This window comes from Acartia tonsa, chromosome 2 (genome assembly GCF_053477335.1).
Source record: "Acartia tonsa isolate MP-2025a chromosome 2, ASM5347733v1, whole genome shotgun sequence".
Lineage (NCBI taxonomy): Eukaryota > Metazoa > Arthropoda > Copepoda > Calanoida > Acartiidae > Acartia > Acartia tonsa.
This window is the reverse complement of record NC_137261.1, coordinates 16,213,536-16,228,900: the sequence shown is the minus strand read 5'-3', so window position 1 is coordinate 16,228,900 and position 15,365 is coordinate 16,213,536. Positions and strand designations below refer to the sequence as shown.

Genomic DNA, 15,365 nt, shown 5'->3' with positions numbered 1-15,365 from the left:
TACAGTATGACTGTTTGTCATCAAATGTCAGATTACAGTATGACTGTTTGTCATCAAATGTCAGATTAGAGTATGACTGTTTGTCATCAAATGTCAGATTAGAGTATGACTTTTTGTCAATAAAAGTCAGATAAGAGTATGACTGTTAACCATCAAATGTCAGATTAGAGTATGACTGTTTGTCTGCAAATGTCAGTTTAGAGTATGACTGTTTGTCTGCAAATGTCAGATTAGAGTATGACTGTTTGTCACTAAAAGTCAGTTAGGAGTATGACCATTTGTCATCAAATGCCAGATTAGAATATGATTGTTTGTCTGCAAATGTCAGATTAGAGTATGACTGTTTGTCATCAAATGTCAGATTAGAGTTTGACTGTTTGTCATCAAATGTCAGATTACAGTATGACTGTTTGTCATCAAATGTCAGATTACAGTATGACTGTTTGTCATCAAATGTCAGATTAGAGTATGACTGTTTGTCATCAATTGTCAGATTAGAGTATGACTGTTTGTCATCAAATGTCAGGTTAGAGTATGACTGTTTGTCATCAAATGTCAGATAAGGGATTAACTGGGCAAATTTTGAGGGTCAATTTAATCACAGATTACGATCTTAATCACCTGAACTTTGCTCACATTGAGTCAGATTCGTCAGATTATAATCTGAAATCCCCCCTGACAGATTAAAAATTTGGCGGCAAATCCTGAGTAATCTGAGTTTTAGTACCTTTTTGCGCAAAAACACAGGTTTCGTCAGATTACAATCTGACGAAATGTAATCAAATGTCAGAGTTGATTGATGAGGGGCGGGCAGATTAAAACCTGAGGAAAACCTGTCAAAACTCAGATTAGACAAGGTTTTGTCACTACTTGTCAGATTTAAAAACTACTAGGGTTAGAGAACATAATAATAAATGCATTATTTTCTTAGTTATTGAAGTCTACTTGCCAGAAAGACACAAAAATTTACACATACATTTTATCGACTATTTTGATTTTTCTATACAAATTACTGAAAAATGACCGTAATGTTTTAGGTAGCATGGATACACTATGATAAATCAGCTATCCTAACAGTGCAAAATAATGTTATTACTAGGTAATGTTTATTTATTTCTAGTTTTTCTTATTTATAATTAGGTGAGCTAGATTATCTGTAACAAGTAATATTAAGTTCAAAATTAATGCAGTAGGTTGATTGAAAGTTAATATCCCGCTAACACCCTTAACAGATCAAGTTCTCCATTATAGAGAAGCTTAACATACCTCCTGGTCGGTTTAAGATATATTTATGCTCCTTCTCTCCCTTCCCCCTCTTCCTTCGACTAAAGATATCTAGATGCTAGGAACAAAGTAAGCAGTCATTAATATGTCAGGGAATAGGACTTTTATTGATTAAAACGTTTTTATATTTATGTTTTTATAGTTAAAAAATCTGTATTCAATATAGATTAAAGTCTACTTTGTAATACTAGCGGCTTTTCCCCTAGCCTTCAGGAGCGAAGCCTAAAGAGGTGATTTGAAGTCCTCCCACCCCCCCCCCCTGCTGTACATAATCATTCTTTTAGAAAAATTATCGAAAAAATCTTAACTCAATCGGTCCAGCGGCTACCAAGATCTTAAACAGACAAACAGACATTGTTCTCCTTTGCATTAAATAATTATACCATATTGTTCAGAAATCCGCGAATAGGTGTGACCCATGATGGAAACAATGTGTGGAGCCTACATATCAGAGATGTAGAGAGTGAAGATGAGGTAGGTTACAGGGAGGGAGGGGAAATTGGGCTGTTTATTACACTAGTCCCCAAAGTTTTATAATAAGGCTTTTTTATTCGTTTTCTTGACAACTTTGGAGACTTAAGTTGAGTTGAGTGTTCAAACGTTTCAACCACAGATTATAATCTACATAAGGGGTAATTTTGTGTATAATCATTGGGGATGTACATAAATTTATCGGCCATTGTCTTATCCCTTTAGATCCCTGGGTAAGTTAGGACAACTAGGCGTGTATAGGACAGGCTAAAAACATTAAAACTTTAAAAAAGACGATGATTAACAGTGATAAAGGTTGCATGATCTATAATGTAAATAGTCTGCTTATAAGGGAAATTATGCAGTGATGTAAATGGATAAGACAATGGCCGATGAATTGATGTACATTCTAAATGATGACACACAAAATTAACACTTCTGTAGATTAAAATTAATACTTGCAACGTTTGATCACTCAACTTAATGATTGTAGATTAAAATTAGTGGTTAATACGTTAAAACACTCAAATTAATAAAGCAACCTATCGAAATTCATTACTGTCCACAAAGTTGTTAAGCCAACAAATAATAAAACGTTATCATAAAACTTTGGGAACTAGTGTATTAACAGCCCATTGTCCCCTCTCTCTCTCGCTGGAAATTTAGAGTATAGTAGGGTTGTTTAGAACCGTATAAATATTCCTTAACCTCAAAAGATTGATATTTTTTTATTGATTTTGTTTGATTCACAAAGTAGTAATTCTAAATCTTTTTTTATAAGGACGATTTCTCTTGGAAGGGTTGTGTTATCCTTCCCCAGGACGTATGAGAAGCTAACCTGTAAAGGAGAACCATATCGATTTAGCGGCAAGCAGAGATAGTTAGACACCCTGTTGCTTTATCATAAGAATTTCTATCCAGAATTACCCGATTTACTTAAAGGGGGAATCTACAAAGCTTAAGTTTTATGACATTTGATCCTGTTGAATTAAATTGGTTATGTAACTATTTATCACCTATTTAGTATTTATTACGCACATTATAAGACATCTGAAATTCTATAGAGTCTTGAAGCAGTGAAGCTGCTATACAATTATGTTATAATTTAGCCTTTTCTCCCTTAATTTTTTAGAAATAAAAAATAAAGGGGAATGGGGCAGGGATCTAAAGTGATAACACAATGGCAGATAAATTTTTGAAAATCTCCAATGATGATACACAAAATAACCCTTTCTGTAGACTACAATTAGTGTTTGAAACGTTTGGACACTCAACTTTATGAGCCAACCAATCAAAATTCAACAAAACTCCCTTTCTAGAAATGTGGAGCTATTCTGCTTGAATGGTAAACTTACCCTCCCTCCAAAAAGAAATAGAAAAAAACTTTTACTACTTTTGAAAGCAGTCCTGTAAAGAAGAACTAAATGTATAGTGCAGTTAGCGAGATCTTTTAAGGACAAACAAACTTACATACTTATTTGAAAGGAATTGTGTTTTGTTTTGACAAAAACATACATATACCTAGAATTACCAAATAGGTCAAATAATTTAAATCCAAATAATTGTTAAATTACAGGGACAATACATGTGCCAAATAAACACAGCCAAAGCCAAGACAAGACTGGGACATCTACATGTTGTTGGTAAGCATTTTTTCCTAACCCTGCGGGACAATCATTAACATTATTTTAACCTAAAATAACATATCAAAAGCTATTTTGAAAACCGCTACTTTGATTTCTTTCCATGATCCTATCTTTATGATTTAACAGGAAGATAATTACGTCCAATTATACATACTATGTACTACAACATTTTACTTAAACAATTGTATATTTTGTTTGTTGAGTAATATTATGTTCCATTCGTATTAAGTAATGATTGCTTGCGTTTATACATCTAAATGTTGCTGTACTTATAGATTTCATGGGCTCTGTGGAAGGAAAAATAGTTTAAAATCATCCAAATGCTTGAATTTATTCATTAATTCACACCAGTTCATTTATAAAGCTTTTTAAACCTGGGAAATTAAGTATATCAATAGTTAGCAAATTATTAACGACTTGGAAATTTTAAACTTGATTCAAGGTGAGGTTTTTTATATTGTATATTATTTTGAATTATGGATGGATGGTACAGACTGAGGGATCTAATAATAATAACTCTGTATATTTAGTACCACCAAGAATAATGGATGGATCTAGTTCTGGTGACATGGTACAGACTGAAGGATCTAATAATAATAACTCTATATATTTTGTACCACCAAGAATAATGGATGGATCTAGTTCTGGTGACATGGTACAGACTGAAGGATCTAATAATAATAACTCTGTATATTTTGTACCACCAAGATTTATGGATGGATCCAGCTCTGGTGATATGGTACAGACTGAAGGATCTAATAATAATAACTCTGTATATTTAGTACCACCAAGAATTATGGATGGATCCAGTTCTGGTGATATGGTACAGACTGAAGGATCTAATAATAATAACTCTGTATATTTAGTACCACCAAGAATTATGGATGGATCCAGTTCTGGTGATATGGTACAGACTGAAGGATCTAATAATAATAACTCTGTATATTTAGTACCACCAAGAATTATGGATGGATCCAGTTCTGGTGATATGGTACAGACTGAAGGATCTAATAATAATAACTCTGTATATTTAGTACCACCAAGAATTATGGATGGATCCAGTTCTGGTGATATGGTACAGACTGAAGGCTCTAATGTTAGGTTAGTACTTTATTATAAGAAGCACTGCTCTTCTATTCATTCAAATATCAGCCTGTCTTCCATTTATTCTTAGGAAACGTGATTTACTTAGTTGTTTTTGCTTTCGCCAAATGTTCATAAGGTTACTAATTAATTTTTTTTGACTATCTGATATTATCTTGCAATGTTTGCGTTAGATCCTGCCTCTAGCAACATATTTTTGCGTGAATTATCTATCCTCAATGCTTTATATAAAACTTTGCTATATATGTAAATATTCATAATTCTTTATTATCGATATATTTTAATATTTTGACTGAAACAAATATTGGATGTTGAAGTAGACAAATATATATCCTTACCAATAAACAATTGAAATAAAACTTTTTTACATTCGTTTGTTTTACATTCCAAAAATTTTAAAATGTTTAAATTAGCTTTTTACTAAATATTTTTTTTTAAAGTTGCTCTTTTACTTAATTTATTATTAGTTTACGCTGTGAAGCCCGTGGCAACCCTATGCCATCTGTAGTGTGGAAACGAGAGGATGGTAAAACTATCAACCTCAGCAGAAATGAATCAGGTACCTTCTCGTATTCATTCGAAACCGATTAATATCCGGTGGATTCGAACCGATTCCCATCCTTACGAAAAATTATGTCTAGCATCGTATCAAATCCAGTTTTCTATGAATATAAAATGTACAACTATAAGATTAAAACCATTTTTTTAGACAATGCCTTCGACATCTCAGGGCTAAAAAGACTGGTTTTAATCTTATAATTGTACACTTAATATCCGCGGAAGGCTGTTTATAATACGATGCGAGATATAACCATTACCATTAAATGAAGCTCTATAAAAATGACGTCATACACTACAAATGACCAATGATAGGCCGATGCACAGACTAAATGACCAATGGCAGGCCTGTATACATTTTAATTGATCAATGGTAGGTCATTATAACGTCATTTATTGCAGGCACAATATAACTTTTCCATTAAATTTAATCATTATTGCAGGGATTTTGAGGGACAAGACAATGGATGATAAATTAATGTAATGATAAGAAAATAAAAATACCCCCTGATAAATATTGTGGTTTTGACACTGCTAATTTGAGCTAAACAGAGTGCTCAAAGTTTTTCACCAACCAATGATAAAACCTGGGTAATAACTATGGATGCCAGTTAAATTTACAATCCATGGTCCCCTCCCTACCTAAGCTACAACTGTTTTTTTTTTAGTAATGGAGGTAAGCGGGTCAGAGCTGCGCCTGTGGAAGGTATCCCGCATGGATATGGGAGCATACATGTGTATAGCCAAGAATGGAGTTCCACCAGCTGTTAGCAAGAGAATTCAACTTGGAATTGATTGTAAGTTTCATTTATATAAAGTTTTTCTTATATTAAAATTTGGATGTATCAATTTTTAATAATAAGGGATAAGACAATGGCCAATTAATTCATGTAAATGTTAAGAATCAAAATCACAAATTCTGTAGATTACAATTAGAGGCTGCAACGTTTAGACACTCAAATCAAAAAAGTAACCAATCAAAATTCATTTAAACACCCCAGAGTTGTTAAGCCAACGAATAAGAAACGTTTGTATAAAACTTTGGGGGCTAGTTTAATAAACAGCCCATTATCCCGAAACTCTCTTCTTTGTAATCAGAAATTTGATAATCAAATAAGAATAAGAAGGTATAACCAACAAGCAAAATAAATCTAAAAAAATATGGGGGAGGGGGTAAAGGCAGGCGAAAAGGTCGTTAATTTACTAGGTGTTTCCCCCCCAACGACAGCTGAATATCACGTGTAGGTTTCGTTTTTTTTATTGAAATAATTACGGCATTTGAATAAGCTGACTATTATTACTGTTGCATTTTACTCGTTTTCAAAACGAGGAAAAAATACAGCCTATAACACGTGAAGTAACATTACTCTTATTTGACAAATATGGTAATACTCTATAGCTTGTAAAAATTACAGTTCCCCCAATGATCTGGGTGCCGGAGCAGCTGATTTCTGTATACTCTGGTGAATCTGTTCGTCTTACCTGTGTTGTAGAGGCACATCCTGCTAGCTTGAACTATTGGGAAAAGGTAAACAAACATTATTTTTGCAGGGATCTAAAGGGATAAGACAATGATGTACATTCCCAGTGATGATATACAAAATGACCCCTTCTGTAGATTATAAATAGTGGTTGAAACCTTTGAACACTCACCTTAAGGAGCCAACCAATCAAACTTCGCTCTAGAAAACATTATTATAAAACTTTGGGGACTAGTGTAATAAACGGCTCACTGTCACATCACTCTCTGATTTTCTTGGTGAATATGCCTGGTATAGATTAGTCTCCTGACATGTCATGCTAAAGATGTTACAAAATGTTGCGCTTCTATGACGTAAAAACCTTGTTTGTTAACGTTATAAACAATAGATGTATATGTATATATATATAATCCAGATAACTACGTACCTGGATCATGAGTTTTTAGGGCTTTTTTCGTCTACTAGCAAATTGCTTTCTGCTCTTTTGTAGCAACTTGGCTGTGTTAATATTTCCGACATTATCGGTTGATATTCAAAGAACCAATTGAAAGTCGGCATTAAACTAAATTTCAAGAATCCTTAGTAAGAGAACATTTATAGAAATGTTTTATAAAAAAAGTGAATGAAAATATTGAAATAAAATAAAATATTTTTTTTATTGTGACGTATGATAATTTGATGGATTGATTTTTGTTTGTTTAAGGATGGTAATATGCTACATCAATCTAGAAAGTTTAAAATTTCAAAAGCTGAGTCGAACCCTGCTTATAAGGTGAATATTTTTCTTTTTCACAGAAATAGTTATTAAAGTTTGTCGTTATTTAGCTAAGGCTTTTTTCACAATAAATTAAAGAATCATTTGGCAGTATTAGAATTTTATTTTATTTCAGCCAACTTATGTTTTAAAATATGCAGCAAAAGTAGATTACTCAGGTTTTGTTTATAAAATTACAAACACCGAATTGTATAAACAAAGAATTCAGTCATTAACATAGGTACTATCAAACGTGTTTATTTTTGGTTTGTTATATTATTGTTAAGCATTAATGTTAATGAATTACGTGGAGGTGCCATTTAATTCTAAATAAGGTGGCTTTCATTAAATTTAAAACTCTTTAGTGCAAATCTTATATAAATATCTGGGCTCGGCAGCCGCGCATCTCCCGCCTCAGATAAAATCAACCTCTACCAGTTTTAAAAACCAGCTAGAAGTCTATTTCTTTAAATAGTTTCAAAGCATCAAAACTGGTTTAAAATTTGAGGCTTAGTTGCGGCTAACGTGCGGCTGCCGAGCCCATCCCAATACCTGACTCATGACCTTATCGGCAGGTTGAAATGATCCTGGACATAGAGAAGCTGGCCTCCGCTGATTTTGGAATGTACAAATGTGTTGCTAAAAACCCCAGAGGTCAAACAGATGGAACTATCACTCTGTACGGTAGGACAATCAAAAATAAAAACCTTGTCTTTACAAATTATGCAAAATAGTTTAAAAACATTTCTAAAGCGATGCTAACATTCATAAAAGCGAAGCTCAAAATTTTATGCAAAGAGAAAAACAGACAATAATACATTTATAGACAAATAGTACGATTATTAATGTAAAAAACCATAATTTTTTATTTTAATTTTAAATTTTCTAATGTTGGAGAAAAATGTATAAACTACAATTAGGACGACTTCAGAGAATGTACGCTTAGTATATATTGCCTAATCAACCCAGTAATTACTTTAACTTTATATCATAACAGAGTATATAAGTTTCACATGAAAAATTATTTTTATAATAATTAGGTTTTTTGAACTGTTTTTCATAATTTGTAAAATAAAATTTTAGAAATCATTAGATGTGTTTTATTAACTCAATTGCACTTTTTGCACTTTGCATTTTTTAAAAAAGAATTATTAATATGGCACTTATGCAATTTTTATTTTTGATTAAATGATTTTAAATATTTTAGGTAATAATGATCGAACAGTATTTAGTTTATAAGGATATTTTCATGCGATGGGTTATTTTATCATAAAGGGAATAAAAATATTTTTTGTGTATTTAAAGACTCTCGGTATATGTTTGTTTATTGGGTAAAATGCGAATGAAACTTTATATTATGGGTCATCAAATACGTTGCTTTAGTCTAAAATACAATAATTGTGCAATATCTAAGGCAGTTTTTCGACCCTTTGATACGAGCAGTAAGCACTTTTAATTCCAAATAAACAATTTAATTTTTATTAAACAAAGTTTCATAAGGAATAAGTGCATTATTTTTAAGATAAGTATTTAAATTTTGGGATCAAGGATTGGCAGAAAATGAAGTAGCGGGTTTCGTCGTATTTACACAATAGATTTTAATAGTTTATTTTTGTGTATTTTGTAACTTAACCAAATATCAATGATTGAACGATACTTTTGTGTTGTAGAGAAGAAACGCCCGTCAACGTTACCACCCCCCACCACGCCCACTACAACTACCCCATTAATCACTTACAAGGCATGCATCAGTTTAGATTATTATCAACAAGCTACCAAGTTTTCTGAAAAATAAACAAAAAAATGCAGTCAAAAAAGCCCGCACAGTTCGTTTAGTTTTTTTTTATAAATCTGCTAAGACAGCGGAAAGCGTCATGCGTGACGTCATAAAAACTCGTCTAAAAAGGAAGGATGAGAGGAGAAGTGGGAAAGGAAACCCCTAAAAAGAGATGGATAATAGAGGTATATTTATGACCCCACACATGACACTTTCCACTGTCCCAATCTATTACCAAAGCCCTTTTAGCCCTGTTTTACTTTAATGGTTGCCGAATCATAATTTGTATTAAAAAGTGTCCTTTTCCCCTATTTTTTTTTTTTTTTGCTAAAGTAATAATTAATTTTTCACATCAGTGTTTTAGCATATTTATTTTTCAGAAAACTTGTCTCTAACTTTGGCATAACAGTTTTAAATTAAAATAATAAGATATTTACTGCATTTGATAATAAGTGGATTTTTAAAATTTCATGAAAGTATTTAGTAGTAATTGTAAAAATTTGCTTGATTTTTAAAAATGCTTATGATAATTGCATGGAACATTTTTTTCTTTCTTATTTATAAATTGCATCAACAAAAATAAAATATAAAATGAATTTAGAAATGGAAAAATTTAGAAAATCAACATTTCCTTTATAATATTTAATCTAATACTGATGCTAAAATCACCAGGTTTACTATGACAGTCAAGTTAATACAAAAGGTAAAGGTGTATAACATTTTTTTGTACTTTTTTTGCTAGGTGTTTTGACTAGCTTCTAGGGGATATGTCCCAAGGGAACAATGTCTTGTACCCTTTCTCTACTTACACATTTTTAAAAGCGAAGCTTTACTATAATTAGGAACGATCTATCCGGAACGGATTGCTTTTTTCGTTAATTTGGGCATGTTAGAATTGTCCTATCAATTCCAAACTTTGCTTGATGATTCCTATAGTAGTTAGGTACAATTAAGAAAGCGTAGCAACTCTATAAACAATACCAGAATGTCCGTACATCCATTTTAAACAAGTTGATTTTTACCTTTTTTTGACAACAAATTTTTGTATGTTAAAATTATCCGATTCTTCTGATTTTTTGAAAACTGATTCCTATTACAACAAGGTACAATGTTATAAGCGAAGCATCTCTATAAACAAGTCCCAAAAATGTAAGTATGTCCTTAAGCAGTATCATCTATTTATGCATTTTTGCCACAAATTTTCTTAAAATATTGTTTCTACTGATGCATTAATATTCTGCTAATTCAGTTCTGACAATCTACAAGTTCGTTTGTCCTTCCATTTCAGAGCTTTGCTTTTATGGATGTTGTCATCCTTGTTTTTATATGTAGAGGGATTTTCCTTTCAATGTTTCCAAGATAGCCTATATCAGGCTTAAGACTAATACTAAGCTTATCCTAATGAGTTATAATAATCACACATTTTCGTGCTTTAACTATGACAAGCGTGTGTCTTATCTTTCAATTAACAACTTTCATAATTTAGTTCACAAATGTTTTTCAATCCTATAATTCTTTCTAACTCTCCTTGCACAGTAAAATTGTTTTGGAAACATAAACAAGAATAATATTTGAAGCAGCTTACAGTGCCTTATAAAAAATTACGTCATACATTACAAATGATCAATCATAGGCAAGTATACTTTTTACCATTGGTCAATTACAATGTATATTGGCTTATTATTTGTCATTTGTATTGTATGGCGTCCTTTTATGCAGTGGGACAAAGTGTCTCAAAAATCAGCCATTTGATGTCATAAAAAATGAGGGAGATGAGAGGAGAAGATAATATGTAATCACACATAGCTGATTTTTTTTAGACACTCTGTCTTACTACCATTATATTAGGCACTGCTTCATTATACTCATTTGTATTGTCAAGCTACTCTGTACTTTACTTTGTTTGGCCTTCCGTCTATAATGTTATTTTGACCCCTCATTGGAGATATTGAAAGTGTCATGAATGATGTCATAAAAATACATCTAAACCCATCTCTTTATCAGTATTTCCTTTTTTCACTTCTCCTCTCATCCTTCCTTTTTAAGTGTATTTTTTAGACGTCACACATGACACTTTCCGTATCTCCCCTCTCATTGGTTTCAACAATAAAAATTATGTTCCTATTGGTTGAAGGCCAGTTTTCTTATTGGCTTAATTTGCTCTGTGATTATTCAAAATAAAAGGTTTTATTGGATTAAACTCTGAAAATATTCGCTGATTGGTCAAACACACAGACATTATTAATCTCTTATGGGTTCACACAAAAAAGTCAGCTGTTATTTCCTCCCGGATTTTTTTGATTACTTTTGAAACATTCCATAGTGCCTAATTCAACCAACTTCTTTATGTAATATCTTTCGCCTTCTGGAGTTCTGAATATAAGAATAAAAAACTGTTATTTCAAAAGTCTACAAACACACAATGGTACCAGTATTCATTGTTTTACTGGCAAAAATATATATTTTTGTGAACATTCCCTAACTTAACAGCATCTATTATTATGTAAGATATGCTTCTTCAATTTCTTGTGTAGAATATCCAGACAAATTGGCAATAGGATTATTATGTGGAGACTGTAAAATTTTGTTCGGTTCTATACCATAGTATCCTATTGAAAGTTTGAATATATTGAATTGAGGGAATATTGAAAGGAAGATAATGGGGTAATCACACAGAGAAAACTTTTTTGCTTATTTTTCTATCTTTAACTTTACATACATCACAGAAAGAGAAAACATTCACATCTAATAGATAGATAGATAGATAGATAATGGAAATAAAAGTAAAATTTTTAAGGTCAAATTGGACATAATAAATTCAAAAATAGCGGGAGATTGAACTTTTTATCTACACTGGTTAGGTTTAATTCTATTTTGTGCGGAATGGGAAGGGGGGGGGGGGGTCAATGGCTTCATGAAATATGGCTTGTTTTGGAATGTATCTTCTCATAGGACCTGGAAAGGTTTAAAGTCAGATTTTCCCATAGCACTTTTATTGTCATAATAGTCGCAAATAATGTGTTATTTTATTTAGATTCGTATGAATTCAAGGATACAGAAGATCGGAGCATCAACAAAGTTCAGCCAAGATTCCAAACTACAACTCAAAGTAAGACTGGCGGGCATTTTCCTCAAAGTTCCCAGTGAGCATTAAACATCCGTACCTCTTATTTTTATATCAATTAAAAATATTAATTAAAAATGAAGTTGGGGGAGGGGGGGGGGATGATTCATTTTCGTGTTTTATTTTACAATAGATCAAATTTTATAGACAAAAATAATCCCACTCTCGCTCCTATACAATCAATTATTTTAAAATAAGGTTGGGGTGGTGTTCTGTACTCGCATGATACTTGAGGTAAAGCACTGATAAGAATTTTGTTCAATAAAGGCAATTAAAGAAAACACATGGGATTGTAAATTTCCTTAATCACGTTGTCCTATTCTTTACCTCACAAACTTTAAAGAATTAGGTAGTGCAAACTACAGGTTTCCACACTTTATCAGCTATAAATTTGCATTACAGGTTTGATTTGTTTAGCATATCTTGGGTGTTAATTAATTACAATTGTCTTTTTCCCAGAAAATCCTTTATTGTGAAGATTGACAAGGATCTAAAGGGAAAGGACAATGTTCAATAAATGATTTACAATGTACATTCCCGATGATAATACACAAAATTACCCCTTCAGTAGCGTAAAATTAGTGAAACAATCAATTTAATAAACCAACCAATAAAAATTCACTAAAGTCTCCAAAGTTGTTCAGCCGACAAATATGAAACGTTATCAAAAAACTTTTGCAATAAACAACCCATTTTTCCCTCTATCTCTGCAAGATTGCGTGTTTCCGTAACAGACAACCAACAAGTTCACGACTTTTTACCCTAATCTCAAGATCAATGTCAAGCACCTGGCGTAGTAGTATTAAAATCTAAATCTTTTCCAGGAAATCTGTTCTTCAGCAGTGCCGGTTGTAACTCAAGACTGCAAACCATATCTCTACTAGCATTCATACTTTCAATTATTTTCTTCTGTTAACCTGTTCTATTGAATATTGATTAGTCATAACGGGTTATTTACAACGAATTGTCGATGGCATTTAAGTGTAAGACAAAGTTGATTGAATTATTGATTAAAATCACCAAAATTACTAATATCTAAAGTGTATTATTAAAAATTATATTGATTGACGATTTTTTTTCTGTAAATGTTTGATAAAAGATGTTGAAACGAAGCGCTGTAAAGTGTCATGTGTGACGTCATAAAAATATGTCTAAAAGTAAGGAATGAGAGGAGAAGTTGGAATGGTAACCCCTAAAAAAGAAGTGGATAATACACGTATATAATGACGTCACAAAGGACACTTTCCCGCGCTTCTGCTGAAAAAGAAGAAGGATATAATCTTTCTGTTGATAATATTATTCATATCATTATTAAGATAATTAATAATAACATAGCAATAGTAAAATCCATGGACCTATGATCATAAATAGCGTAGCAATTGCAAGGTAACAACAATTTGAATGAGAAAAAATATAACAAAACAAAATAGTTATTAATCGCATCGTATTATATACAGTTTACCGAATATTAAAATGAAAAATATGAGACTCAAATTTTTTTATGATTTTAATTTTAATATTCGTGGAAAATTGTCTATAGCACTATTTTATATATAATTTTTCAGTATGGCTGAGAACCGGTTCTAATCCAGCGAATATGGTTCGGTTTCGAATCCATACTGAAAAATTAATATGATAATAAATGCTAATAAATAAAAATTAATTTTCGTAAATAATTTGATTATATACCCGTTAATAAACAAGGAAAATAAAGTAATTGTGCAACTACAACTTACATAGAGTAGCTGCGCTCTAAAAATCATTATCATAGCACTATTAGGTTTATTTTTAACCACTTTTATACTTGTATTTGATTCAGTTTTGAATTATAATTCTATTGAAATTTGTAAAATCAAACATCAGATTTCAGTTTTGGGTATGGCTAAAGAATAGTTATTTCTCGCATCGTATTATAAACAACTTTCCGCGGATATAAAATGCACAATTATAAGAGGTGCCGAAGGCACGGGTTTAAAAAAATGCTTTTAATTGTACATTTTTATAATCGTAGAAAACTGGATATAATACGATATGCTGGACATAATTTTTAAGTATGACTTAGATCCGGTTATAATCCAGCGGATATTGATTGATTTCGAAGTCATCATGAAATCATTTTTTTATCAATAATTTCCATTCTTATGTTTTAATGAGAATGTAAATAAAGAAAATATTAATGAACATTTTTAAAATTCCAAAAAAAAAAGACTTTAAAAACCATGTAAATACGAACCAAATGTTTTGAAACTCCAAATTTTCCCCCTTTTCTGCACTTGATGATATTATATTGAAGCAGCTTATAGTGCCTACTACAAATTACCAAGGATAGGCCAGTATACATTTTACCATTTGTCAATCAAAATGTATACTGGCCTATAAATGGTCATTTGTATTGTATGACGTAATTTTTTACTAGGCACTATATGCTACTTTGCACTTGATGATATTATATTATATGATGCATACTGCATTTGTTTGTTGTTTGAAAAAAGATTCGGTGTTCCTTAACGTAATCAGGACATTTGATATGACTACAAAAAATAATATTAAGCCTTTGAATGAAATAGACTTATTTTTTAAGAAAAAAAATCGAGAATAAGTGGATTTTATGACACTCTTGCAATATATTAACTAATATATAAAAAGGTAAATAAGTTAGAAAGAAAAACCCTAAAACAGAGATGGATAATCCCTCATTTTAAAGACGTCACAAGGCTGATTTTTGATACATTTTGTTCAGCAACATTAGATTAGAGTCACATTAGATTGCCTTGATAATATTAAGGAACACCGTAAAGATTTTGTTACCACCTACATCATCATCAATTATATTATTATTATATTATACCTATTCAATAAACATTTTATTGTAATTTCTTTATTTTTAGCCAAGAGTGACTACTCTATAAGTCGTTTTTGTTTTACAGTCGGTTAAGTCGGTCAGCCGACAGGAATAGAATTAGCAAAAGTATAGCATCAAAGGTTTTTGGGACCTTATTAAGAATTTTTTTATTTCGCCTTTTGCATATTAAGTAAGGGACGTTCAAGTGGGGGGGGATAAAGGGATGATTACCTCCCTCCCCCACCCCCAAGAAAAACAATTACCCCCAAAACATTGTATTTTTTTTTACCCCTAACCCCAAATAAAAAAAGCTTGGATGTCCTT

General features: G+C 31.6%; 1 protein-coding gene across 2 annotated transcripts in view; it reads left to right on the top strand.

Annotated features, from left to right (window-relative positions):
- LOC145305688 (neurotrimin-like) overlaps window positions 1-15,040 on the top strand; it is a 47,290-nt gene extending 32,250 nt beyond the window's left edge. Inside the window, exons 4-16 of one of the 2 annotated variants that reach the window (XM_080147409.1) lie at window positions 1,038-1,099; window positions 1,680-1,758; window positions 3,332-3,398; window positions 4,436-4,502; window positions 4,973-5,064; window positions 5,732-5,860; window positions 6,479-6,591; window positions 7,248-7,316; window positions 7,874-7,982; window positions 8,969-9,039; window positions 9,748-9,778; window positions 12,110-12,184; window positions 13,024-15,040. In XM_080147409.1, coding sequence (XP_080003535.1) covers window positions 1,038-1,099; window positions 1,680-1,758; window positions 3,332-3,398; window positions 4,436-4,502; window positions 4,973-5,064; window positions 5,732-5,860; window positions 6,479-6,591; window positions 7,248-7,316; window positions 7,874-7,982; window positions 8,969-9,039; window positions 9,748-9,778; window positions 12,110-12,184; window positions 13,024-13,115 — 1,056 coding nt within the window. In that variant the 3' untranslated portion in view covers window positions 13,116-15,040. Of the gene's footprint in view, window positions 1-1,037; window positions 1,100-1,679; window positions 1,759-3,331; window positions 3,399-4,435; window positions 4,503-4,972; window positions 5,065-5,731; window positions 5,861-6,478; window positions 6,592-7,247; window positions 7,317-7,873; window positions 7,983-8,968; window positions 9,040-9,747; window positions 9,785-12,109; window positions 12,185-13,023 lie in introns of both variants that reach the window. The other variant, XM_080147402.1, reaches the window with a different exon arrangement.
- Window positions 15,041-15,365: the final 325 nt, after the last annotated feature.